Below are 26,715 nucleotides of genomic sequence, written 5' to 3'. Positions count from 1 at the left end.
TTACAATCATGTTCTAAGAACAAAGAAAACTTGCTTAGGTTTTGAGCATTTGAAAGAAAAACTTGCTTTTACACATGAAACCCACAAAGTATCTGAGAAGTCTTCCCTGGTAGGGGTGAGTGCTCTAGGCCCTATAGGCGGGAGTAGCATTTGAGGGATCTGGCATGTGGGTTCTCCTTCAGGCTCAGCCTGAACTTGCTGGGTTTGATGCTATTATTTGAAAATCGAACATAGAAAAATAAATTCATTAGCTTCAGCGCATACGAATGAATAAAAAGTTTACACATTTAAATAAAGACATTGGAACTATTTCTAACTACAGAGTAGCTGATCTCGAGCAGAGGACTTCAGCGACCCGCCACTTGACGCCTCTACTAAATGAAGTAATAGACATAGTGTGCTGTCAGTATCTGCTCGGATCCTGGTTATGGAATTGCGAGCTGCAAAGCCGGAGTTACCAAAGATGAATTTTAGGACCTCTGTCTCCATTTAAAAATTTTTTAATGCTCACATCCATCCCCATTACCGGGAGCCAAACCCAAATCTCCCGTGTGAAGAATCCAAATCCACGACGATAGATCACAGGGATGTACCCTCTCCTTTTTACAAACCAGAACCAAAATCAATTCTTGCCTGGCTGCTTCCGAAGCTCTGACTTTTAAATACCAAACGCTTTACTCTCTCTCTACCTCCACCTGCACGCCCCGCCTCACCCAGAACCCGCCAAATCCCATTAAGGCCCGCCCCCGCGAGCCACGCGCCGTCCCCACAGGCTCCGCGCGCATCCCTGTTCCCACACGCTGCTGTCTAGTACTCTCACCGGATTCCCTAAAGCCCCGCCCTTCTCGCCTCTGCTTCGGCGGTTTTCATCCCTTCAGAGCGGCCCCTCCCCACCTGGCTATTTGGTTGGCCCTCGCCCTTAGCGTACGTCATTCACCCGCGCCACCCGGAAGCCGCGGTTTATAGCAACTGTTCTTATTGCCGGCGGCTCTAAGGTGAGGGCCGCGTTTGGGTGTCCCTGGGTGGCAAGGTCCCAGAGTTGGGAGGGGCAGAAGGCAGAACCCCTGGCAGGAGTCGGACGAGCCCACTTCGGCTGTTGAGGGGGGGTGCAGATGTACCGTGCTTGAGGCCAAACTGAGTGATCAACGTGGTCTGCCCCCCCCCTCACATTCCTCAGGAGCCCATCATGGCGACGCCCCCTAAACGGCGGGCGCTGGAATCCACAGGGGAGAAAGTGCTGCGCTATGAGGCCTTCATCTGCGACGTGCTGCAGCGGGACCTGCGGTGAGTGACAGTGTGGAGGGCCGGGCGTTTGGAACGTTCCACGTGGGGAGGCGGGGCGTTTGAAGTCAGGGCCTAGCCTTCTGATTGGTGGGGAAGACGTTCGGAGGTCGGCCCCGTGCGCCCATCGAGCGGGGAAGGAGGGGCGACGACATCCGGGGTGCGACTGGACTGGGATGTGGCGGTCTTAGCAGAGGGTGTGTCCGCGCATGTGCAGCCTCCCATCTGGGGCCGAGTTGGGCTCCAAACCGGTAGTTCTTGGGTTCGAATCCTTCGCTTGGCCGTTTCTCCATCCTGTGAAGACGGTGTACCCCGTGTCGCCTTTTTGTGCCTCAGTTTTCTTATCTGTGATATGGGAAAGTTGATGGGACCTTCCTCAGGGGGTTGTTTTGAGTTTTTATTGTGTTCATTCCTTGTAAAGAATTTAATATGGATACTACAGGCTCAGTGAGCATGAAAAATTATTACTATCCTTACTAGTCTGAGTAGGAAATAGAGTATTCAGAAATAGGACCTTGAACATCCTAAAAGAGATGGAGGAATTTTCTAGAGAATGGGACATTCTGATTGGAAAGAGGCATTGGCAGTGTGATAACAATACTAAGAAATAGGGGCGCCTTGGTGGCTCGGTCCTTGAGCATCTGACTTCGGCTCAGGTCATGATCTCACAGTTTGTGAGTTCGAGGCCCACCTCAGGTTCTATGCTGACAACGTAGAGCCTGGATCCCACCTACAGTTCTCTCTCTCTCTCTCTCTCTCTCTCTCTCTCTCTCTCTTTCTCTGTGCCCCTCCCCTGCTCATGTTCTCTCTCTCTCTGTCTCTCTCTCTCTCTCCCTCTCAAAACTAAAGTAAACATTAAAAAATTTTTTAATAATAATACTAATAAATATTAACTAATACATAGAGCTTACTATTTGGCAGGCACTATTTTAAGTGCTCTTTTTATGTTATTTTTGAGAGAGAGTGTGCAAGCAGCAGAGGGGCAGAGTATCCCCAACAGGCTCCACGCTCAGTGGGCAGCCAACTTGGGGCTCAGTCTCACGACTGTGAGATCATGACCTGAGCCCAAATCAAGAGTCAGGTGCTTAACCCACTGAGCCACCCAGGCACCCCTATAAGTGCTTTATAGTAAACTCTCATGTAATTCTCTTTATGACTCTGAGGTAATAATTGTCATCCCTATTTTATAGGTAGGTAAATTGGGTCCTAAAGAGGTTACTTACTTGCCAAAGTCACACGACTAGTCAAAAAAGAGAGCCTAGATTCAAATCCAAGCAGTCTGACTCACAATCCAAACCTTCGCTTCTGCACTAAAATGCTTCTTTAGGGCATGGTGACATGAGGGTCTCAGAGGGTCATACTGTGAGGTATTCTGAGAGGGCCAGGGCTTCCTGTTGGTCACCATTCTCCTCTTGTCCCATCAGAAAAGTCCTGGACCATCGTGACAAGGTATATGAGCAGCTGGCCAAATACCTTCAACTGAGAAATGTCATTGAGCGACTTCAGGTAAAGACACCAAGGTTTGGTACCATTTTGGTGTATGTGGACAAGGGAGGGGGATGGGAGGAGAGACCCCAGACCAAAACCTGTCAGCTGACCTAAAAGTTGACCACTGACCCCTACCTCTTTTTCCCTGGCCCCACAGGAAGCTAAGCCCTCGGAGTTATATATGCAGGTGGATTTGGGCTGTAACTTCTTCGTTGACACAGTTGTGTGAGTGTCTACCTGCCCCTATGAGCCCACAGGGTTCAGCTCCCCTCTTCATTCAACAGATATTTTTTTGACTATTTGCTATTTACCAGACACTGTGCTAAGTGCTGGGGATGTGACAGTAAATCAAATAGGACAAAATCCCTGCCCTCCCAGAGCTTCAATTTGGGGAAGGGGGAGGAGGGGATTAAAAAAAAACCCATCTCTAATAAACTGTATAGTATGCAGTGATAAGGACATCCCGCTCTTCCTCTAACCATTGTTTCCTCAGCCCAGACACTTCACGAATCTATGTGGCCCTTGGATATGGTTTTTTCCTGGAGTTGACTCTGGCAGAAGCCCTCAAGTTCATTGATCGTAAGAGCAACCTCCTCACAGAGTAAGTCCATTCTATGAGGATAGTGTCTAAAATACCACCATTTGCAACACCCTTCTCCCTTTCCCCATGGCTGCCTGGGATGATACTTCAGGGCCCATCTCCCCTCCTCCTCAAGGCGAGGGCTGAGGACAGTGGAGATACAAAGCTGAGCCCCAACTATAGTACATAGTAAGCACTCAATAAATGGTCTTTGTATTGTCCATCCACACAAACATTTGTTGGCTCTCTGCTGTATGCCAGGCTCCATACTTGGTGGCGGGGAGGCAGACAGAAGGGTCCCTTGAAGGCCTAATTTTGACCAGATCCAGGAGGTTTTGGCCTATAAATCAGTAACAGTAAAACAAACTATCTCTGACTTCACCTCCTCCTAAGTTGTCTGCTCATCCACTGTGCTCTCACCACACTGATCTTCCCAGGCTTCTTTAAACACCCTCAGAACGAGCCCACCTGACTGCAGGGACTGTGCTCTCTGCCTGTAACACTCTTTCCCCAGGTACACGCCTGGCTTCCTTTCCCCTAACTCAGTTTAAGTCTTTCTCAAATGTCACCTCCTCAATGAGGACTTCCGTAGCCTAACTGTCAAATCACGACCCCTGGCTCTCCTCATTCCCCTCCCTTGTTCTACTTATGACCTCTCAATGTTTACTGTGTAATTTTACTTCTTTCTAAAATTCATTGCCTTTGCCCATTAGGATGTAAGCTTAACAAAGGGAGATATTTTGTCCATACCCCCAAGTGACCAGAATAGTACATGGCATAAAGTAGGCATTCTGTGTTTGTCGAATGTTGGAGGGGCACCTGGGTGGCTCAGTCGGTTGAGTGTCCGACTTCAGCTCAGGTCCTGATCTTGCGGTGAGTTCGAGCCCCACGTTGGGCTCTGTGCTGACAGCTCAGAGCCTGGAGCCTGCTTCAAATTCTGTGTCTCCCTCTTTCTCTGACCTTCCCCAGCTCGCACTTTCTCTCTCTCAAAAATAAACAAACTTTTTTTTTTTTTAAAAAAGGGTACGTTGGAAACAGATTGAAGTGGGGATTGAAGCAGATTTCTGGTGATGGCAGCAGGGAGGTAATGTGGGGAGAAAGTATGGGCTCCAATTGAGTTTAAGGCTTTGTACAGGGAAGGGAAATTGAGAGTGTGGATGAGAGGTTTGAAATGTAGCTAAGGAAGGCCTCCCAGGGGCTATCTGGGGAAGAGCCTTCCTGGCAAGAGGACCACTGTGACTGCCATGTAGCAAAATTGCCAAGAGAGGGGACACTGAGCAATGCATTTAGATTAATATCATCTCACAAGAGTGAATACCACTCATCTAAAATTCCTTCTGGGTTATATTTATTCCTACATTCATTTCTTCCAGCATTGCCTCTCTTGTGGTTTTAGTGATTCTTCTCTTCTCAAACCTTTCCAGGGTTTCAGTGTTAGTAGACCCAAAAGAGCCTCAGACCTGCTGAGATTTCTTAATCTTAGTGATCAGACCAATTGGTGGAGGGGTCAAGGGGCTGCTTTCATGGGCCAACACAGTTCTGAACTACTGGTCATTTAGACCACATCCATTTGTTTTATTTATAACAAAGCTTTCCTTTGTATGTCACAGGATTCCTGAGCCTTCAGGTAGATTTTAATTTTTTTGAGACTTGCTGTCTTTCCCCCAAAATGTACCTGGGGCACCTGGGTGACTCATTTGGTTGAGTCCAGCTCTTGATTTCGGCTCAGGTCATGATCCCATGGTTTGTGGGACCGAGCCCTCCACTGTCAGCGCAGAGCCTGCTTGGGACTCCCCCCACCCCTTTACCGCCGATCCCCTGCTCTTCTCCCTCTCTTTTTCTCTCTCAAAAATAAATAAACATTTTTTAAAAATTTTTAATAAATATATTGTCAGTGCCTGGTTGGTTACTGTGATGAGAAATGTGATTGAATCATTTATTAGTTTATTGTAATTAGTAAGGCTTCTAGAAGTTTAATCTTTCTAGGAGATGAAAATTTGTGGGGTAGTTCACTCTCATTTTGAAAAGACTTTTTTACTTGCAACTCACTTTGAACTAACTTCCCCTCTCCACTCCCCCTCTGTTTTTTTATGTAACCAAATGGCCTGTCAGTCCTTCCTATTCTTAGTATTATTTTGGGGGGAGCGGGAGGATCTTATCTTTGTGTATATTCTTCTTGATTACACAGAAAAGAATACACATCCACACCATAAAGAGACGTGTAACTATAGAAGAGACAGAGAATAGGGGTGCCTGGCTGGCTCAGTTAGTGGGGCATGCAACTCTTGATCTCAGGGTTGTAGGTTTGAGCCCCACATTGGGTATAGAGATTGCTTAAAAATAAAATCTTTTGGGGCGCCTGGGTGGCTCAGTTGGTTGAGCGGCCGACTTCGGCTCAGGTCATGATCTCGCGGTCATTGAGTTCAAGCCCCGCGTCGGGCTCTGTGCTGACAGCTCAGAGCCTGGAGCCTATTTCAGATTCTGTGTCTCCCTCTCTCTCTGCCCCTCCCCTGTTCATGCTCTGTCTCTCTCTGTCTCAAAAATAAATAAACATTAAAAAAAATTTTTTTTAATAAAATATAAATAAAATCTTTAAAAAAAAAAGAATTTGGGGCGGGCACCTGGGTGGCTCAGTCGGTTAAATGTCTGACTCTTGGTTTCGACTCAGGTCATGATCTCATTCATAGTTCATGGGTTCAAGCCCTGTGTTGGGCTCCACGTGGACAGTATGTAACCTGTTCTGGATTCCCTCTTTCTCCCTCTCTCTCTGCCCCTCCTCTACTCACTCACTCTCAAACTTTAAAAATAAATAATTAATTAATTAATTTAAAAAGGAGAGACAGAATAACTATTTGACCATTAACACTGCCTTACATATTTAAATCAGTAGCAAAAAAATAAACATCTTACATTTGTGTTACAACTAGCATTTGGTAGACTTTGTATTTTTCTCCTTTTTAAAAAATGTTGCAACTCATGGCCTTTCATAGACTAAGCTTGTACCATTAACTAATTTTGTTATTTTCATTGATGTTCAAATTGCCCTTAGAATCTGATCAGGTTCACTGCTCTGTTCTTTGAGTACCACCCCAGATATTTTTTTTAATATGTTTTTTGTGAGTTTATTTTAGTTTTTTTTATTTTTTAAATTTTAATTAATTAATTAATTATTTAGAGAGACAGAGACAGAGACAGAGAGCATGAGCAGGGGAAGAACAGAAAGAGGGAGAATCCCAAACAGGCTGTCAGCACAAAGACCAACATAGGGCTCAAACTCACAAAACCATGAGATCATGACCTGAGCCAAAATCGAGAGCTGGATGCTTAACTGACTGAGTCACCCAGGGGCCCCTACCCCAGATATTCTTGAAAGCATTCTTGCTCTCTGACAATACCAGGCTTCATTTATTTCTTGCCTTTTTTTGTGTGTTTTTTTTTTTTTTTAAATAGTGCCAGGAGTCAGGGAGAGGGTCAGAGGGAGAGAGAGAGAGAGAGAGAGAGGGAGAATCTTAAGCAGGCTCCACACTGAGCACAAAGCCCAACGCAGGGTCTGATCCTGCGACCCTTGGATCATGACCTGAGCAGAAATCAAGAGTCAGACACTGAACCGACTGAACTACCCAAGCACCCCTATTTCTTGTCTTTAAACATAGACTCAACCATCTTCTGAGGACTTCAGGTTCCTTTGAACAGAGTAGTTACTTAATTATTTATTCAGCGTACATTGGGTGACTACTATGTGCCATGCACTGTTTGGTTCCTAGGGATACAGCAGGGCACAAAGCAGACGGATCTGTTCTCTGCCCTTACACAGCTTATCTAGTCAGGGGAGCCAGATAATAAAAAATAAGTAAATGATACAGTATGTCACACAGGTTGACTATGCTACAGAGAAAAGCATGGAATGGAGAGAAGAAACACTGGGAAAACTTTTTTTTGTAACTTTGTATGGTAACAGGTGGTAACTAGTATTATTGTGGTGATCATTTCACAATGTGTATAAATATTGACTCATTGTTGTACCCCTGAAACTCTGTTCTGTACCAATTATACTTTAATAGTGAAAGGAAAAGACACATTGCCTAGGATGGAGCGATTGTAATTTTAAATAGAATGCCTGATGGGATGTGGGGTATAAGAGTTTTGGGCTGAATAACTGGAAGGATGCAGTTGCCATTATCTGAGAGGGAGAAGATAGAGAAGGGGAAGATTTGGATGGGGAAGATCAGGAGTTCAGTCTAGGACCTGTTAAGCATGGGGTGCTTGTTTAACATTGGAAGTTTTTGAAGATGTGGTTAAAACCCCCAAGGCTGGAGTTCAGGAGAGGGGTCTGGACTGAAAATATAAATTTGGGAGACATTGATATACAAATGGGTTTACAATACTGTTTTTTTTCCAGTTCAACATTCTATATTGTTATACTTTTCTTACTGTATTTAATTTGCCTAAAATTGACTTCTGTGATAGCTCAGCACAATAAAATCCATATTTCTCCTTATCACAGTATCAAGACCCTGCGTGATCTAGCCCCTTCCTACCTCTTGGACCTTATCTTGGACTTTCTGTCCACCATTCACTTAATTCCTAACACTCTGACTTCCTGAACAGCTCTTGCAAAAGCTCTTTCCTGCCTCTTAGCCTTTTGGGGGGAAAAGACCCTCTTACTGTTTTACTCATTCTTCATTCTTCAAAAGGGCCTTCCTTGACCTTTGGTATCAGTTAGGATTCTTTTGAGTGAGACTGATCCCAGTTGGCTTCTAAGATATAAGGAATTGAGGGGCACCTGGGCGGCTCAGTCAGTTGAGCGTCAGACTTCGGCTCAGGTCATGATCTCGCTGTGAGTTCAAGCCCTGCGGCGGGCTCTGTGCTGACAGCTCGGAGCCTGGAGCCTGCTTTGCATTCTGTGTCTCCCTCTCTCTCTGCCCCTCCCCTGCTCATGCTCTGTCTGTCTGTCTCTCTGTCAAAAATAAACAGACATTAAGATATAAGGAATTGACTGGTTTATGTAACTCCGCAGTCAAGAGCCAGAGTGGTTTCAGACAACTCCAGCTTCCCAGTTAGGCCCAGTTAAGCTTCCATGCTTAGGCTTTGGCATCTTCTTTGAGTCCTCTTACACCTGACATCCAACCTTTGCTAAATCCTGTTGACCCTACCTTCCAAGTATGTTCCAAATCCAGTCACTTCTCATCACCTCAGCTGCTGCCACTGCGGTCTGAGTCTCCATCTCTCACCTGGACTATTACAGTAGCCTTCTCACTGGACTTCCTGCTCCCACACTAGCTTTCCTTATCCCCAGTCCTCCACAAAGCAGTCAGGTGGATCCTCTTAAACCCTAGTCGGTTCACATTCCTTCTCTGATCACAAGCCTCCCTTGGCTCCCACCTCACTTAGAGTAAAAGTCAGAGTCCTTACCATGGCCGGTGGGTTTTACACGATTGCCTCCCCGGCTTACCTCTCTGACCTCCCCTCCTACAGTCCCCCTTCGCTTATTCTTCTCCAGCCACACTGGCCTCGTTGCTGTGCTTCAGACATGCCAGGTACACTCACACCTTTGCATGTGCTGGCCCTTGTGTCCAGAACATTCATCTTCCATAGATCCACGTGGTCCACTTATTTAAGTCTTTAGTCAAATGTTTCTCAGTACAGTCATTTGTAAGTACTCTAATTAGAATTGTAGCTCCACTCCCGCACTCCTTATCGTCTCTTATCATTTGACTTTTTCATTTTACTTATAGCCATCCGACACACTCTGTATGTCATTCCACCATTTGTCCCTCTTAATGAGAACTCGAGCTCCATAAGGCTGAGATTTGTGTTTTTTGCTTTTGTTGTTCTCTCCCCAGTCCCTAAAAGTGCCTGGCATAGAGTAGGGGATTCAATAAATGTCTCTGAATCAGTGCAGTCCAGGTGGTGGCCAGGGCATCTCCACATAGGAGCAGGTGAGGCAGTAGGTTCCACCTGCCACATGGAAGTCATCCAGGACACAGGTAGTTCTTGAAGTGATGAGGAAGCAGCATCCTCATGAGCCTAAGTGGGGCCCACTTCGCCCTTTCTTGTTTCTTTTCTCCAGGCTCAGCGACAGCCTCACCAAGGACTCCATGAATATCAAGGCCCATATCCACATGTTGCTAGAGGTGAGAGCAGCTCACCCCACTCCCAGACTCTGTCTCTGAATGTGTTCAGGGTGGTGACCTGAGGAAGGGAGAGAGCCAGGGACGAGAAAGACCATCTTTCTCTCTAAGCTGGAGCCAAGCTGGAGCCAGGCTGGCTCTGAGGGAGGGGAGGTCAGAGCAAGCCTGGGATGGGGCCTGGACCCAGTCTCTGTTCAATCTCTTCTGTTCTCTTTTTTCAGGGGCTTAGAGAGCTGCAAGGCCTGCAGAATTTCCCGGAGACACCTCACCATTGACTTCTTCCCTGCCTCCCCAGACATTAAAGAGCCTGAATGCCTTTGAGTCACATGGCCCTTCTTTCCCCACCTCAACCCCTGCTGTTTGCTCAAGTGCCCTGATTCTAAAGCACAAAGTTATCTGGAGGCCCAGAGATCCAGTCTCCGTGTGAAACCTTTAAAGCACCCCTGAAGTCCCGCCTCCAGCCTGTTGCCTAGCAACATTTGCCACTTGACTTTCTGCTCTGCCCTATCTTCTGTCGCCTTGGCAACCTGGGCCCCCCACCTGGCTCTTCTTTCTGTTTCTTTTCCTGGACATAACTCTTTGAATTATCATAGAGAATGGGCCCGTTCAAGGTGGAGGTTTGTTCCCAAGACACTCATTCCTGGCCCTAAGTTTTACCCCTCTCCCACACCCTAATCATTACTGGGGTACCTTAGATTACGCCCACGCCCGTCTCGGCTAAACCTTGGCCTCACCCCGCTTCTAAATAGTTCCAGCTTCCACCAATGGGCACAAAGCCGAATCCCTCCCTCCCTGGTCCGGCCCCTATTCTAGGTTGAGTCCAGCTTCCGCCAATCAATGCAGAGCCAGGTTCCGCCCGTTTATAACTGGCTGCTGCTCGACGCTACCCTCGTAGGCATTTAGTTTCCACCACTCAACGTCCCTTTGCGTGCCTGGCGGCTGTCCAGCCCTCCTATCTCTGTCCCCTTCTAAACTCGTCTTTTCTAGCCAATCACTATAGAGTTACCGTGCCCACCTACGCACAGCCCTGGCCCGACCCCCTTCCAGGCGGCTGCTACGCCCACTTCCATACAAGTCCAGCTTCCGCTGAGCAGCGTGGAGTGCAGCACCGCCCCGTTGGTGTTTTGGCAGCTGTCTAGGAGTCCCTCATCCACCAATTAGCAGAAAGCAGGGTCCATCGGCCCCTATCCTCGGAGGCTGTCTTCCATATAGGCCAATCAATGTGAGGCAGGCGCCCCCAGGATCTTGTCAATCGCCCACGGGCTGTCAGTCTTGAGCCAATTAGCGTGAAGCACCGGAGGGGGGGGGGGCCCGGCACGCCCCCTCGGAACCCAGGCGGCCATCTGCGTTCCATCAATTCCCCTTGGGCCAATCACGGCGTAGCTGTGTGGGGCAGGGCCCGCCTCCCCAGCCTTGGAAGCCGCGCGGTCGATCCTCGGTGTTCTGTCCAATCAACGAGCGGCAGAATGCTCGGCCCCTCCTCAGTAGTCCCACGTGAGCGGTGAGGAAACGCAGGGGCGGCTTCTAGCTGCTGCCGCCGCCGCCGCCGCCACCACCGCCACCACCGCCGCCGCCTCGGAGCCCGGGCCTGGGGGGCGGTGGGGCTGCGCATGGAGCCCCCGCCCCCCGGAGCTGCCAACACTGCCACTGCGCTACACACAGGTGAGCCCGGGGCCTGGAGGGTGGAGGGCCAGTCCGTGACCCCACGTATCCTTCCCGCCCCCGCGCGAGGGATGTGGCTTGGCCCGTGGCCTGCCTGTGTTCGACTGCCCACCGCCACCTCCACGGCTGGTGGACCTGCTTGTGGTATTGTCCCCTCCCTTCGCCCCTTGTAGTGGAGCTGACCGTGGCCTGACCCCCCTTCCTGTTTGATAATGGATCGGTCTGCGTGCTTATATTTCTCCCCACCCCACCTTACAGTGGACTCGCCCACGGTCTTGCCCCCACCCCCACTTAGAGGGGAGCAGTCTCTGGCATCGTCCGACTCCTTGACAGTAGGTGCACCTGAGTGTTCTTATTTCGCCTGTCCTCAACTTTCAAGGACCCCGTCTGTGGCCTTGTTTGTTCCACCACTCCTGTTCCTTGTAGTGAATCAATCCGTGGCGTTGTGCACCCCCCCACCCCCTTTAACAGTGAGTTGATCTCTGAAGTTGTATTCCTGCCTCCTCCAGTCCCCCAGCGCATCAGTCCATGGCTCTCTCACACATCTTTTTTTTTTTTTTTTTACTGTGGATCAGTCTAAAGGCTTGTATTCACATCCCCCTAGTTATCAGCCCATTGCCCTGTCCTCCTTTTTTTGTAGACTGTAGCTCCGGTCCTTGGGCTTCTCCCTTCCTTTTAATAGTGGGTCAGTTTAGTGCTTTTTATCGCCCCATTTTCAGTAGCCCAGTCCATGGCCTCGTTCCCTTCTTTTAATCAGTCTGTGTGATGGCTTTTCTCCTCTACTGTTGTGCAGTCTGTGTGCCTTTCTGCTTCCCTTGCCCCCAGTAAATTAGATGAGCCTTTGCACTCCCCCCACCCCCACCTTTGCAGTGGATCTGTTCATTGGCCTTCCTGTCACCCATGTGCTTGCATTCAGGCACACACCCCCATACCCTCCCCTGAGTCCAGAGCTTTGTAATCCCTCCCGCGGGAGGTGCTTTTATCTTCTCCCTTTCCTTGTGGTGGATCAGTCCGTGGCCTTCTCCCCCACCCCTACCATCCTTCTTTCTTAATATTGGATCACCCTGTGTGCCTGTTGAACCCAGGTGTTTTTCACTCTAGAACACACCCCCTCATATACATCATTTTAACCACTAAGACATTCGGTCTCACTCCAATAAATGGATACGTTAAAGATAGTGATAATGCCATTAAGAGCCAACATTTATTGAGCACCTACTAGGGACCTGGCAAGGGGCTGTATATTAATGAGTTCATTTAATCCTCACCATCACCCTATGAGACAGGTAGTGAGGAAAGTTTAGCATAGGGGTTCAATACCTTCTTCAGAGGTAAGTCCCCAGTTAGGTGACCCCTCAACACAAAATAATTTTTGAGGCTCCCCTCTCTCACCTCACCCCATCCCACGTGAGACCCCGCTCCTTAAAAACCGAATGACTTCTCATCTCCAAGCTTTTGTTTTTGCTGTTCCCCCTGCCTGCAGAGCTGCCTCCATTCCACACCTTGTGTCAGCACCCATCCACCCCCAATCCCAGCAGCTCTGTGACCTGAGTGATTTAACCACTTCCTCCCTGCACCCGATTCCTTATTTGTAAAACGGAGAAATCAGAGCTAGACTCCCCTCCAGTGTAAAGAATGCCCGGGAGTCAATAAAACAAGTAACCTGTCTGGCCTCACCTCCTGCACCTTGTCCTCTCAGCTCTGTTCCAGCCACAGTGAGCTCCTCACTCATCCTCAAACACATCAGATGTGATCCAGCCTCAGGGCCTTTGTGTTCGTTATATTTCCTGCCTGGAACACTGTAGCCCTGATCTCACCATGATTCCTTTCAGAGCTCTGTTCAAATGTCAGCCCGTCCCTGACCATCTGAACCTGCATACTTAGCAGGACTCAAGTCCCTTCTCTGCTTTATTGATCCTTTTACCCCGTATCACTATCAGATACACTGTACACTTTACCAGTTGATTGTGTTTATTGTCTCTCCCCATTAGAACGGGAGTCCCATGAGGGCTTACAATTTTTGTCTGCTTATTTACTGCTGGGTAAATATACCTAGTATATAGTAGGTGCTCAATAAGAATGTGTTGCATGAATGAATGTGAAAAATATAATTTCAGACGAATCAGGGTGGCGGGGAGGAAGATAGAGATGATGAGGGCATATGAGAGCTCGTTAAGAAGCTAGTTGGGATTGTTCATTCAGCAAACACTTAGCACCTACTGAGTACCAGGCACTCTTCTAGGTGCTGGGGATACGGGAGGGAACAGAACAGGCAGAAATTCCTGCCCTTGTGGAGCAGACGCTTGCTAAAAGTGGGTGAGATGGACTATATAAATAAAACAGTAAGTAAAATTAGATCTAGTATGTTAGACAAGCACCAAGGGGGAAAAATGAAGTAGGGAAGACAAGGATAGAGTATGGGGGTGGTTGAAATCTTAGGCACCGGGCAGGCCTCATTTAGAAGGTGACTCTTGAATTAAGGCCTCAAGGAGGTCAGGGAGGAAGCCATAATGTCCAGGGGAAGAGTGTACCAGGCAGAAGGAACAGCCCGTGCAAAGGCCCTGAGGTCAGATTGTGCCTAGAGGGTTCAAGAAACATGAAGGAGGAGGCACCTGGGTGGCTCAGTCAGTTAAGCGTCCGACTCTGGCTCAGGTCATGATCTCACAGTTCATGGGTTCGAGTCCTGCATCCTGACAGCTCAGAGCCTTGAGCTTACTTCAGATTCTGTGTCTCCCTCTCTCTCTGCCCCTCCCCTGCCTGCACTCTTGTCTCTCTCTCAAAAATAAACAAACATTAAAAAAAAAAAAGGAAGAAAGAAACCTGAAGGAGGATGGGGCACCTAGTAACTCAGTCAGTAAAGCATCGAACCCAGTTCGTGAGATCGAGCCCCACATCGGGCTTGCACTGACCACACGGAGCCTGCTTGGGATTCTCTGTCTCCCCATCCCCACTCGCTCTCTCTCAAAAATAAACATTAAAAACAGAAGAAACATGCAGGAGGCCAGTGTGGCTGGAGGAGAGTGGAGGGAGAAGGCAGGAGGCAAGGTCAGAGTGGTGATAAGAGCCAGATGGTATAGGCCATGGTGATATATAAGGCGGGGGGGGGGGGGGGGAGGAGAACTGGAGAGGGGTGGCTGTGTATCTTAGCTTGATACACAAGCTAAGAGCTAACATTTGTTGGGTGTCTCCCACATGCCAGAGATAGTTTTCTAAGTCCTTTACATATATTGGCATTTAATCCTCACAAAAGCCTTTGAGAATAGTATCTTTTGAGGATGTTTTACAGTTGCAGAAACAGACCCAGAGAGGTTAAGTAACTTGCTCAAGGTCACACAGCTAGAACAGGGCAGAGGAGTATGAGACCAAAGACCCAGAGAGAAGAACAGATTTGCGAGAGTAGACAGGTTGTTCGTCACATTGGCTCACACAGAGGAAGAATTTTAGTTCTGCCTGGGAGATACTGGAACTTGATGATTGTAGAATAAAGGGTTTATCAGGTGTGAGAAGAGGGAAGGGCACATTCATATCCTCAGAGGTGGGACCTGGATGAACTCACGGTGCCCGTGATGTAGTGTGCCAAACTTGTGGCCACCTTAGAGTCTGTGTACAGCAGTCTGTGTACAAAGACCCTTCCCACAGAGGTCAGCATGGCTTGCTCCCTCCCCCCCTTCAGGAGGGGACCCTCCCTGCTCACCCTGTGTAAAAATACCATCCCTGTCACCTTCTAGGGTCTTCCCCTTCTGTCTCTCATCAAAGAGAACTGGTGTTGTAAAGTGCTGGGATCACTGCCTGGAGCCAAACTGCCTGGGTTTGAACCCCAGCTCTGCCAGCTTCCGGCTGCGTGATTTGGGGCAAGCCGGCAAACTCCACCTCTATTTCCTCATCTGGAAAATGGGAGGATCGTGAGAATGCCCACCCCACAGTGTTGCTTTGATGATTGAGTCAAGTGATTTAAATGATATGCGGCACACAGCCAGCGCTGTAGGACTATTTTTAAAATCAATATTATTATTCATAGCATACATATAGGTGTCTAAAAGGCCTCTGAGACGATCTCCAAAATTGACCTCCCAGTCTCACCTCAAAACCTGCTCTCCTGCAGCGCTCCCATCTCAGTTGGTCCTAGCTCCATCGTTCCAGGCGATCAGGCCACAAACCTAGAATCACCCTTGATGATGCCTCTCTCACCCACCCCCATCCTTTTTGTCAGCAAATCCTGTTCACTCTGTTTTCACATTCTGTCCAGAACTCAGCCACCCCTCCCCAGTTCCACTGCCACCGCCACCATCTCTCACTTGGACTATTGCAGTAGCCTCTCCTATCCCTACAGTTGGTCTCTTCACAACAGCCAGAAGGATCCTGTTAAAATCCAAGTCACAGCCTCTTACGCCTCTGTTCACAGCCCTCTTGTGGCTCTCCTCTCACTCAGTCCTTGCAGGGCCCCAAAAAGCCTCACTCAGTCTGGCCCCCTTAGCCCCTCTGTTCTCACCTCCTACCACTTTTTGTGCCCTTACTCCCTCCTCTCTGACCTTGCCAGACTCCTTTCTCTTCCTCTGACCTGCCCAGCACTGCTCCAGCCTCAGGGTCGTTCACCCTGGCTGTGTCCCCGTGTCCTCTGCCTGGATCGACCTGCTCCCGGGGTCATCACAAACCTGACTCTCTCGTCTCATTCAGGCCTTTGCTCAAATGTCAGGTGCTCAGTGCCTACCCTCCCCTGGCTACCCTTTCAAAAATAACAACTCCTTTCCCTGCTTCATTTTCTTCCCATAGCTCTTCTCACCATCTGACATATTTTTGTACTCATTTATCTTGTTTCTTATCTGTCTTCCCCACTACAGTGTGAATTCCACTAGAGCAGGGATTTTTGTCTGTTCACTGCCATATCCCCAGCACCTGGCGCTCAATAAATGCTTGCTAGGGGCGCCTGGGTGGCTCAGTTAGTTAAGAGTCCGACTTCGACTCAGGTCATGATGTCATGGTTCGTGAGTTCGAGCCCCGCATGAGGCTGTCAGTGCAGAGCCTGCTTCAGCTCCTCTGTGCCCCTACCCCACTCGTTCTCTCCCTCTCTCCCTCTCAAAAATAAACATTAAAAAAAATTTTTTTTAATAAATGCTTGTTAAATGAATGAGGTGAAGAGAAGTAAACACATTTGAGGTAGGCAAATTACTAGGACTCTCATTAGGGGTCAAGTGGGAAATACGATAAACAAAATAGAAAACCCTGTGTGCTGTTGAGGCTTGAAGCAAACTGTCGGATTTCACTTTAATTGGTAGGTTGGATTTCACCTTAATTGATAGGTTCTAGCGCGAATGAAAGAGGAACTGGTAAAATTGCCTGTCTCTACCACCAGGAGTCACACTGAACTCTTTGTGCCTCTGAAACAGGCAGGTCTTTGAAATAAGCCCAGTGAAGCCTCTGATGACAGGACTCTCAAATGTGGACACTTCATGGCTCTGTGACTTGTATAATAGCCTAAAATCATGTCCGCCAAATGAGCTTCAAAACAGCTCGGACCTGAGAGGCTCGTACTGTATATTTCATTACAGATTAAAGAATCAAGCTATAAATAATAGAGGAAGGTTCTTTGAAACCTGGTTTGGAAGGTCTTCTGAACCCAACAATCCCAGCCAGTGAACAGGTGATTGATGAAAGCTCATTCCTTGAGAATAAATAGGAAGCTCCATGTTTATTTCCAGTTCACCCTCAGCAAAGAGGGCAGTTCTGGGGTGGTGGGCAGGGGTGGTCCTGTTCTCCACAGGATGTGCTGAAGAAGCAGTGTGGGGGCAGTTTAGCCTAAGGGTTTAAAGGCTTAGACAACTGGAATCTGACTGCGTGGGTCCGAATCCTGGATGTGCCACTTAGGCTCTGTGGCCTGTACACGTCACTTGGACATTTTGTGCCTCAGCTTCCTCCCCTGTAAATTAGTGATAATAAAGAGCACCTACTTTCCAGAGTTGTGATGAGAGATAAATGAGTCAGTACCTATAAAAATAGCAGTACAGGTCTACATGCCCTTATCCAAAACCCTTGGGGGCCAGATGTGTTTCAGAATTGCACATTTTTCAGATTTTAGAAAGGCAACAAGGTGCACATACAAGATGTTACATAACACCGCTGTAGCAAAATGTACGAACAGTCACGCTGAGTGAGGATCAATAAAGACCAGAAAGGGCCCTGTTCACTTCAAATCTGGTTTTGCCACCCAAAGGCTTATAAAGTTTTCTGTTGTTAGAGCTTTTTGGATTTTGGAATAGTAGGTAAGGAATCAGGAACACATTAGGAACTTAATAACTATTAAAAGCTTATCGTACTCCAGGCACATTATATTTAATCTGTACAGTAACTCTGTGAACTCGGCATTATTATTATCCCTATTTCACAGATGGGAAAATTGAGGCACAAGGAGGTTAAAGAATATGCCCAGGGCCACACCGCTAATGAGTAGCGGAACCAGGATTCCGATCCTGGCAATCTGGCTCTTGAACCTGAGCGGTTGTCTGTTAGGCCATATTGCCTGATTGGAACAATGCCAGCCAAGTGTTATGAACCTAATAAACGTTGGCTATTGCTGTTCTCAAGAAGAAGAACATACAGGGACAGTAACAGGCCCAAGGAATGTGTAGTAGAGAGACAGGAGAGGGCAGACATTGAGTTTCAGGAAGGCTTCAGAAAGGCAAGGCTCCTGTGGCTGGGACTCGAATGATAGGAGAGACTTGTAGGCAGAAGGGAGCCCCACACAGAGTGAACAGCTTTTACGAGGGGCTAGTGGAAGGAACCTCCTGGAAAACTTGATGTTTGATGTGGTGGAGGATACAAATGAAAACGTTCAGGTGAGGGGCATTATACTAGTTTTCCACCCTGGCTGTAACAAACTATCACAAACCCAGCTGCTTAAAAGTGAGGGGCATTATACTAGTTTTCCACCCTGGCTGTAACAAACTATCACAAACCCAGCTGCTTAAAACAATGTACATTATTATGTCGGCACTCCGGAGGTCAGGAGTCCAGGCCGAAACCCAGGTGTGGGCATGGCTGCATTCCTTTCTGGAGGCTCCAGGGGACCATCTGGTTCCTGCTCACTCAGGTTGCTGGCAGAATTTAGTTCCTTGAGGTTGTAGGGTTAAGGGCTCTTGTTTCCTTACAGTGGTAGCCTAACGCGATGTCACAACACCTATATCATTCACCGCGCTTCATCTCATTGTGTAAGTATTCTGTCATCTCACATCATCACAAGAAGGGTGAGTTCAGAACAATAAGATATTGAGAAGAGAGAGCACAGTCCCATAACTTTTATGATATAGTATATTGCCATAATTGTTCTATTTTATTATCAGTTATTTTTGTTAATCTCCTAGTGTGCCCGATTTATAAATTAAACTTTATCCTGTGTGTATATGTATAGGAAACAAACATAGTATATATAGGGTTTGGTGCTGTCCACAGTTTCAGGCATCCACTGGGGGTCTTGAAACGTATCCCCTGCAGAGAAGAGGGAATTCCTATAACCTTAAGTTCATCTGCAAAGTTCCTTTTGCCGTGTAACATAATATACTCCTAGGTTCCAGAGAGTAGGAGGTAGACATTTTTTTTCCCTTTTTTTTGTTTTAAAGTTTATTTTATTTATTTTTGAGAGAGAGAGAGAGAGAGAGAGAGAGAGAGAGAGCGAGCAAGCAGGGAAGGAGCAGAGAGGGAAAGAGAATCCCAAGCAGGCTTTGCGCTGTCAGCATAGAATGAGACGCGGGGCTCCAACTCACGAACCATGAGATTGTGACCTGAGCCAAGATCAAGAGTCGGACCCTTAACCGACTGAGCCCCCCAGGCACCCCAGCATGTGGACACTTTTTGAGAGGGGCATAATTTTGCCTACCACAGTCTGCCCTCTGGCCCCCAAAGATTCACATTTGCCCCACACGCAAAATTCATTCACACCATCCTCGTGTCCCCCAAAGTCTCCTACCATTATGAGGGGTGATCCAAAGCCAGGCCGAGGAGCTTAGAATTTAGTCTGAGGGGGTTTAGGGAATGATGGTGGGCTTCGGGGACAGCGGTGGAGCCAAGATGGCGAGAAAAGGAATCCTCCTCCTGCTGACCTGTGCCTCCTTCTGTGTTCACAGCCTCTCAGCTCTGAGCCGTCTGCCCTCCAGGTACCCCTGGGATGGCGTGAGCACTCCCCCAGCGATGGACCCCTCTGTGACGCTGTGGCAGTTTCTGCTGCAGCTGCTGAGAGAACAAGGCAACGGCCACATCATCTCCTGGACCTCCCGGGATGGCGGTGAGTTCAAGCTGGTGGATGCCGAGGAGGTGGCCCGGCTGTGGGGGCTGCGTAAGAACAAGACCAACATGAATTACGACAAGCTCAGCCGGGCCCTGCGGTACTACTACGACAAGGTAAGGCCTCGGAGGCCAGGACCGGGAACTGCCGACATTTGCGTCAGTCATTTCATTTTTTTTTGCCTTACTTGTCAGAGCTGTAACTTTGAAAACAAAATTTACTATTTCCTACCCCGTTCTCTGATACTCTCACGCCAGTGTTGGGCACCCCAGACATTTAGCTCAGGTATTTCCTTTGGGCTACCGCTTTGGCTGAAACCTTCACAGCAGTGTTAATACTGACCCCTACCCCACCACCCCCCACACAACATTTCGTTTTCTTGTCTTACAGCTAAAACTGTTTGAAAACACCATTAAAAATGACTCTTCCTCATCCTGTCTTCTGGAACTGGACCAGTCCTGGGCTTCCTCAGTTATTTCATAATCCGCTCTTATTCCAGAATATTCTTATTCGCAGCATCAAAATCTTCATGACAGTATTATACCAACCTTTCTGTACCTCATCCTCTGGGATACTGAACATTTTTATCGATTCTTCTCTCATTCCTTTAGCTGAACCTCCAAAACAACATGTATAATGCCAGCCGCACACCCCACTCTCTTGCATTCCCAGAGCAACACTGGTCCACCCCAGTGTTTATTATTTTATCATCTTATTCCTATAGCTAAAATTTTACATTTTCCTTACCCTTTCAGACTCCCACACCGGTGCTGCGTTTCCCCTCCCCCACAATTTACCAGTTATTTCATTTTCTTCTTTATCTGAAACTTCCAAAACAATATTAATGAATACCCCTCTTCATTCCTTTTCTGAGAAACACAGACCCACCCTGTGACATACCTGACCAGGATTAAGAGGTCTCTAAGGTGCCCGAGTGCCCCCCACATGCCTCTTGTCCCCCAGGACAGCCCTGGACCTATGCTGCACACCCTTAATTATTTATAGCATTTATTCCATTTTTCATATTTTATTCCTTTAGCTGAAACCTCCAAAACAATATTAATGAGGCCACCACAACATCCCTGAGATCCTCCTGACCTATCCTGAAATATCTCAGAAGTGGTCTGTGATCTACCCAGCCAGCCTTGAGATTCCCCCCAATATTTACACCAGTATTTTAATGCTCTTATCTACTTGCTGTCAGTCACTCCATTTTCTAACGGCCTTAGCTTTAAAGTCTACCACAGTATTAAGAATGGGGCTCCTCAGTTACAGCTCAGTCAAGAAATAAACTGTGAGGGGCACCTGGGTGGCTCAGTCGGTTAAGCGTCCAATTTTGGCTTAGGTCATCATCTCGAGGTTCATGAGTTCAAGCCCCACGTCAGGCTCTGTGCTGACAGCTCAGAGCCTGGAGCCTGCTTTAGATTCTGTGTCTCCGAGCTCTCTCTCTCTGCCCCTTCCCCTGCTAGCGCGCTCTCTCTCTCTCTCTCTTTCTCTCTCTCACTCAAATAAATAAACATTTTAAAAAAAGAAACTGTGACAAGCAAAAAAAAAAAAAAAGCCCAAAACAAAAAGAGTGAGGCTCCTCAGCCTTTTCTCCCTAGTGACGTTGCCTTGTTGTACTTCTGTATCAATAGCTTTACATAATTCTCCATATCAGCAATTCCTCACCACATTCTTCTATATTAATTTAGTCTCTTCCAATATTTACATCAGTTACTTCGTTTTCCTGCCTTACTGCATCAGCTACACTTCCAACACTGTCTTGGCAGCCACCCCCGCAAGGCCTGGCCCTGTTAGCCCCCCAGACACCCCTGGTTCCTGGAGCCTGCTCCTGCACCGACTCCCCTAGGTGGGCCCCTTGTGGAAAGGTGCCTCAGGGTGTGGGTGTGTGTCTCTGAGTTGGGGGCGGGCGCGGGGTGCAGACGGATGGCAATGAGAAGTGACAGGGAGACTCGGAGGGCGATTGATGGGAAGGAGACCTGGAGGGGAGACGGGAAGGGGGAGAACGGCAGTAGACTAAAGGAAGAGTTGTGGACGGCAGAGGAGAGAGAGGGGAGAAACTGGGGAGAATACAGAGAAGGAAATCATGATGGGGAAGAGAGGTAAAAACTGAAGGAGAAGGGAGGAGCCCCCAAATCAGGAAAGACGTGGGTGAAAGATAGGCTGGGAGGGGGGACCCATGCAGGGGCAGACACAGAGGTGGGATGGCATATATGTAAAAAGACAGGAGAGGGGCAAGAAAGACCCTGGGAGATGCACCCCTCCACCCACCATCCGTACCCCCCCCCCAACTCTGGCCCTCTCCTCTAAGGCCCTCTCCTCTAAGGCCCTCTATCCTGTCTCCTCCCTTCCCAGAACATCATCCGCAAAGTGAGCGGCCAGAAGTTCGTCTACAAGTTTGTGTCCTACCCCGAGGTCGCGAGGTGCTCCACTGAGGACTGCCCGCCCCAGCCTGAGGTGTCGATCACCTCCACTGTGGCAAATGTGGCCCCCACCGCTGTACACACTGTCCCCGGGGACACAGCCTCTGGGAAACCAGGCACACCCAAGGGTGCAGGCATGGCAGGCCCGGGTGGCTTGGCGCGCAGCAGCCGGAACGAGTACATGCGCTCAGGCCTCTATTCCACCTTCACCATCCAGTCCCTGCAGCCACAGCCACAGCCGCCCCCTCATTCTCGGCCTGCCTCAGTGCTCTCCAACACCGCCCCTGCAGGAGCTGCAGTGCCCCCTTCTGGGAGCAGGAGCACCAGTCCAAGCCCCCTGGAGGCCTGCCTGGAGGCTGAGGAGGCTGGCCTGCCTCTGCAGGTAAGAACTGGAACATAGAAATTCAGTAAGAGGGAGGATATACAGTTCCCAAATGAGGAGGCGGGCTGGTGGGAGAAGGAGCATAAACATCCTACTTAGATATGGTGGAAGGAGGGACACAGAAGTTCCCTGGGAGAAGGGGTTGGGGAGGAGAGCTATGCAAGTATGAAGCTACACAAGGTGCCCGAATTCATTTGCTTAACGCATAGACTCTCTCACCTTAGCGTTCATCAGAATCACCTGGAGGGCTTTTTAAACTCGATTGCTGGGGCCACTCCCCAGAGTTTCTGGTTCTGTGGATCTGGGGTTGAGCGCGAGAATTTGTATTTTTAACTAGTTTCCAGGTGAGGCACATGCTGCTAATCCATAAAGCAAATTTTTGAGAACCACTGCTTTCATGAATGGGGGCAGTGTCCCCGGGAAGCCCACCCTGAGGGGCAGCCCTGTCCCTGGAGAGACGCTGCCCCAGAAGAAGCCCCACATCCTTGGCAAAGCCCCACGTCTTGTCGATGTACCTGCCTTGATGTGCGATCATGCCCCCTGCTACAAAGTCCTGCTTTCCAAGAGAAGTCCTTGGCTTCGCTAGCCCAGCAATCCTTATGCACCCCCTCTGCCCGCCCGCCCTCCTCTCTCAGGTCATCCTGACCCCACCCGAGGCCCAGAACCCTAAATCAGAAGAGATGAATGTGGATCCCGGGTTGGGCAGGCCACTGCCCCCCGAAGTGAAAGTGGACGGGCCCAAGGAAGAGGTGGAAGCCACTGTCGGTGGGGAGGCGGGGTTTGTGCAGGAAGCCGCTAAGGCCGGGCCGGAAGTTCCTCCTGCGGAGGGTGGGCCGGCCCGGCTGCCCGCGGTCGTCATGGAGACAACAGCGCAGGTCGGCGGTCTCGCGGCTTCCACTGCTTCCAACACGGAGATCGCCCAGCCTCAGAAGGGCCGGAAGCCCCGGGACCTGGAGCTTCCACTCAGCCCGAGCCTGCTGGGTGGGCCAGGACCCGAGCGGACTCCAGGATCGGGAACTGGCTCCGGGCTGCAGGCGCCGGGGCCAGCGCTGACCCCGTCCCTGCTACCTACGCACACATTGGTGAGTGCCTGTGCAGGGGTGGGGCGAGCGAGGGAGGAGCTAGACTGCGAGAGCCAGTGTGGTTTCTCTGAGTGAGCGGGAGGGTGGGGCCTTCGAGCCGGATTGGCTGCACTGAGACCCCAGGCTGGAGGGACGGGGCTTGATTAACGCAGGGCCCACTAGTCTCCGGTGCCTTGGGTTGGGCTGTCCGAATGAAGGGCTGGTGTGGGGAGTTTTGTGGGCAGGGATCGAGAGGCTTTGTGCGGGAACTGTTTGGTGGGTTGGGGCATGGGTTGAGGAACCTGCGTGGGGCTTTTTGGTCTGGGATTTCCTTAGCGGGTTTCCTGTGAGGTATATTGTTGAGTGGGATGTAAGAGTTGGAGGTTGATCCTAAGCTGATGGGTTGGTGACTTAGGAGGTTGAAAACGGCATGTGGATGGGGTCTTGTAGGTGGTCTTGCCCAGCGAAGCTGCAGGTGGGCTCTCAGGAGTTGGGAGGGGTGGTCTGTATAACATTGGAGAGGTGTCCTGGGCTTGACCTTAGTAGTTAGGGTGTAAGCCTGTGCAGTTTGGGAAGATAATCTCAGAAGTCCAAGTGGGAAATCTGGTGGGGCTGGAGCCAAGTTCTTTCCATTTTCCCACACCTGCCCTGTGTTCACTTGAGTTCCACCCACCCCTTCCCCCACAGACCCCGGTGCTGCTGACGCCAAGCTCGCTGCCCCCCAGCATTCACTTCTGGAGCACCCTGAGTCCCATTGCACCCCGTAGCCCAGCCAAGCTCTCCTTCCAGGTAGGATCCCCTTCCCCCATCTCGGAGAGGGTGAGAGACCCTGGCATGGCCCCCATCCCTGACCTTTCCCTATTTCTGTCCCCAGTTTCCGTCCAGTGGCAGCGCCCAGGTGCACATCCCTTCCATCAGCGTGGATGGCCTCTCAACCCCCGTGGTGCTCTCCCCAGGGCCCCAGAAGCCATGACTACCATCACCACCGCCACCACTCCCTTCTGGGGTCACTCCATCCATGGCCCTGAACTTCTCTCCAGCCAGCCGTCTCAAGGAGAAACATAGTTCAGCTGACAGACTTGTGCTCTAGTCGTGGTAGGGTAGGGATTCTTGGGAAGGATCACTCAATAACCCTTCCACAGGAAACACAACAACTTCTCTCTTCTTGGTCAGTTCCCCAGTGGCCGCCCTTACACGTCTCCTACTGCCATGGTGGGGGCGGTTTATTTATTTATTTTTTGAAGGCCACTGGGAGGAGTCTGGCCCAACCCTTTTAGGGGGGTGGTGAGGACATCTCCCCCATCTCCGCATTTTTCCCCTAAGATGAGATAATCGGGGTCTGGCTTGAGAAGGACCTTTTCTTTATTTATTTCTCAGCCGGCCCTTGGGAAGCTGAGGGAGCCCTGTCTCCATTTGGGGGTGTGGGTAGAAGAGGTAGCTTATTGTAGTTTATTATTCCTGGCCATACCCAAGGGTCCAGGAAGAATTTGTGCCGTTTAACGGTTTGGGAGTCTTGGCCGAGGAAGTCTCACACCCTTGAAATAGGATTTTCCACCTCCCCAGCCTCTCTCTCAGATACCATCTTTTTGGCCAGGGAGAAATGCTCCTTTTGTTCTTCTCCCCCTGAGAAGCCATTCCTGTGTCTGCCAAACTCCTGGGGTCCTGCCTGTTACCTCCCAATGGAGGGTTTTTTTGGGGGGAGTGGTCCCCGTCTGGGGGGCCCCTCCAGCCAGTACTCCAGGTCTCCTTGTCCCCCACCCCTTGCCATTTTGATAGTATAATCTATTTTTAAACAGGGCTTTTCAATAGGGGAGAGGGGAGCATCTCTTCCTATATCTGAGATGGGGTGGGTGGGAAGGAAGGGATTTGGGGGGGAATCTTCCTGCCACCCCCAAGTGTTTATTTTTGATACCAAACGTGTATTTTCAGCTCCCTCCCTCCCAGCCCCCCAATTTCCTGCGGGCGGGTACAAAGGACCCTTTAAGTGTCCCTGGAGTTGGGAGGGAGGAATGGGGGGCATAAAGCCTATCCTATCTTAATTCCAGGCTGGAGAGGAGGGTGGGTTCAAAAGACTCCTGGGCTCACCTCCTGTAAGCACCGGTCCAGCCCGGGCCTGGGGACCTGGGGGTTGGTGATTTGGGGGACGGTGCTACACCTGTCTCCACCGTTTGTTTTACTTCCCCAAAAAAAATGGATCTTTTTTTTTTTCTAAGAGTCCCAGAGAATGGGGAATTGTTCCTGTAAATATATATTTTTAAAGGTGATGTTGGAGTCTGCTAGCTGTTTTTCCCTGAGACCATTGGGACTGACTGTGACAGGCAGGAGCTTGTATGAAGGGCGGTGAGGGTGTGAAATTGACTACGAGAGGTAGCATGGCCGGTGTGTGTCAGAGAGACTGCAGATCGGTGACCACATGTGTGAAGAAGAGAGCAAGTGTGGAGAGCTGTGATCGTGCATGCATGCGTGTGAAACCGTGTATGAGAGAGTGGTGGCTGTAACCACAAGCGACATTGTGTCTATGTGAGAAGTTATGGCTGTGTGGCAGAAAATCACTGTGGGACGGAATGACTGATTAAGGTACTGTGCACGAGACCGGAGGTGCATGTGAAGTCCTGTTTAGGCAAAGGTAGCGGGGGCCACACCCCCGACACTGACAGGCTGATGATGGTGAGTGAGACAGACCGAGTGACCAAAACAATGTGTGAGCCTGTACGGGCACGAAGGTGCAGTGGAGATGGTCAGAGACACTTCACTGTAAATAAGCAGATGACCGGGAGATGGTTTGTGTGTGAAACTTCACGCAAGGCTGTGGTAGCAACTGAAGCCATGGCAGCCTTGTGGGGAAAGTCGATGGTACGAGGAGAAAATGGCTGTGAGGCCAGATGGGTGCCTGAGACACAAGATCCAGGAACGCGTGATTGTGTGTGTCGACACTGTTCGTGTGAGACTAGCAAAGACTGAGCACCTGAGAAAAGATGGCTCTGGCCAGGGAAGCGTGAGGCTGCAAAGTGTGCATGTGCATGTGTACGTGTGCTTTGTGTGCGTGTGTGTGTGTGTGTATACCTGAGACGAGTGGAAGATTGATTACAGTTTCTACTCCAGTCTAGCCCGGGAGCTCAGGGAGAACTGTGACAGCAGGAGAGAAAATGATGGCGAGGCCGAGTGACTGAAACAGTACGAGAGACCACATAAGTGTGTTTGTGAGTGAGAGCCGAGAAGGAACACGGCACTGTGTGAGAGAGAATCAACAGCCCAGCAGTGTGTGAGCGAGTCTGTGAAACATCTCATGTGGGACTTTAATCAGAGGGGTTTTTAAAAATATTTTTTTAAGTGTATTTATTTAGAGAAAGAGAACAAACTGGGGAGGGGCAGAAAGAGAAGGGGACAGAGGATCTGAAGTGGGCTCTGCACTGAGAGCAGAGAGCCCAGTGT

General features: G+C 49.5%; 2 protein-coding genes across 5 annotated transcripts; both read left to right on the top strand.

The window, feature by feature from the left end:
- The first annotated feature begins 833 nt into the window (after positions 1-833).
- Positions 834-10,477, top strand: UXT (ubiquitously expressed prefoldin like chaperone). 2 transcript variants are annotated; one of them, XM_006943676.3, is made up of 7 exons: positions 836-995; positions 1,178-1,284; positions 2,706-2,787; positions 2,927-2,994; positions 3,263-3,370; positions 9,420-9,483; positions 9,702-9,801. In XM_006943676.3, exons 2-7 carry the CDS (start codon positions 1,187-1,189, stop codon positions 9,753-9,755), a joined length of 474 nt encoding a protein of 157 aa, XP_006943738.1. In that variant the 5' UTR covers positions 836-995; positions 1,178-1,186; the 3' UTR covers positions 9,756-9,801. The 2 variants fall into 2 exon arrangements, with proteins under 2 accessions (XP_019678955.1, XP_006943738.1); XM_019823396.3 differs by lacking the exon at positions 9,420-9,483 and having other exon boundaries at positions 834-995; positions 9,702-10,477.
- Positions 10,478-10,974: 497 nt separating this feature from the next.
- Positions 10,975-25,547, top strand: ELK1 (ETS transcription factor ELK1). Of its 3 annotated transcripts, XM_019823386.3 has the most exons (7): positions 10,984-11,142; positions 18,287-18,344; positions 19,257-19,530; positions 21,773-22,222; positions 22,858-23,304; positions 23,971-24,072; positions 24,158-25,547. In XM_019823386.3, exons 3-7 carry the CDS (start codon positions 19,321-19,323, stop codon positions 24,254-24,256), a joined length of 1,308 nt encoding a protein of 435 aa, XP_019678945.1. In that variant the 5' UTR covers positions 10,984-11,142; positions 18,287-18,344; positions 19,257-19,320; the 3' UTR covers positions 24,257-25,547. The 3 variants fall into 3 exon arrangements, with proteins under 3 accessions (XP_023105057.1, XP_019678945.1, XP_006943739.1); XM_006943677.5 differs by lacking the exon at positions 18,287-18,344 and having other exon boundaries at positions 10,985-11,142; XM_023249289.2 differs by lacking the exons at positions 18,287-18,344; positions 22,858-23,304; positions 23,971-24,072; positions 24,158-25,547 and adding an exon at positions 22,560-22,851 and having other exon boundaries at positions 10,975-11,142.
- The last annotated feature ends 1,168 nt before the right edge of the window (positions 25,548-26,715 follow it).

The sequence above is a fragment of the Felis catus genome, chromosome X (genome assembly GCF_018350175.1).
Source record: "Felis catus isolate Fca126 chromosome X, F.catus_Fca126_mat1.0, whole genome shotgun sequence".
Classification (NCBI taxonomy): Eukaryota; Metazoa; Chordata; class Mammalia; order Carnivora; family Felidae; genus Felis; species Felis catus.
This window is presented reverse-complemented; position numbering and strand designations above follow the sequence as displayed.

What these genes read in the sequence shown, in the direction of transcription:
- ELK1 (XM_019823386.3), top strand. Translation starts at nt 19,321, where the DNA reads ATGGACCCCTCTGTGACGCTGTGGCAGTTTCTGCTGCAGCTGCTGAGA. An exon ending in TGCGGTACTACTACGACAAG is followed by an intron (nt 19,531 to 21,772) that starts GTAAGGCCTCGG and finishes CTCCCTTCCCAG; the next exon opens with AACATCATCCGCAAAGTGAG. An exon ending in AGGCTGGCCTGCCTCTGCAG is followed by an intron (nt 22,223 to 22,857) that starts GTAAGAACTGGA and finishes CTCCTCTCTCAG; the next exon opens with GTCATCCTGACCCCACCCGA.
- UXT (XM_006943676.3), top strand. Translation starts at nt 1,187, where the DNA reads ATGGCGACGCCCCCTAAACGGCGGGCGCTGGAATCCACAGGGGAGAAA. An exon ending in AAGAGCAACCTCCTCACAGA is followed by an intron (nt 3,371 to 9,419) that starts GTAAGTCCATTC and finishes TCTTTTCTCCAG; the next exon opens with GCTCAGCGACAGCCTCACCA. An exon ending in ATATCCACATGTTGCTAGAG is followed by an intron (nt 9,484 to 9,701) that starts GTGAGAGCAGCT and finishes CTCTTTTTTCAG; the next exon opens with GGGCTTAGAGAGCTGCAAGG.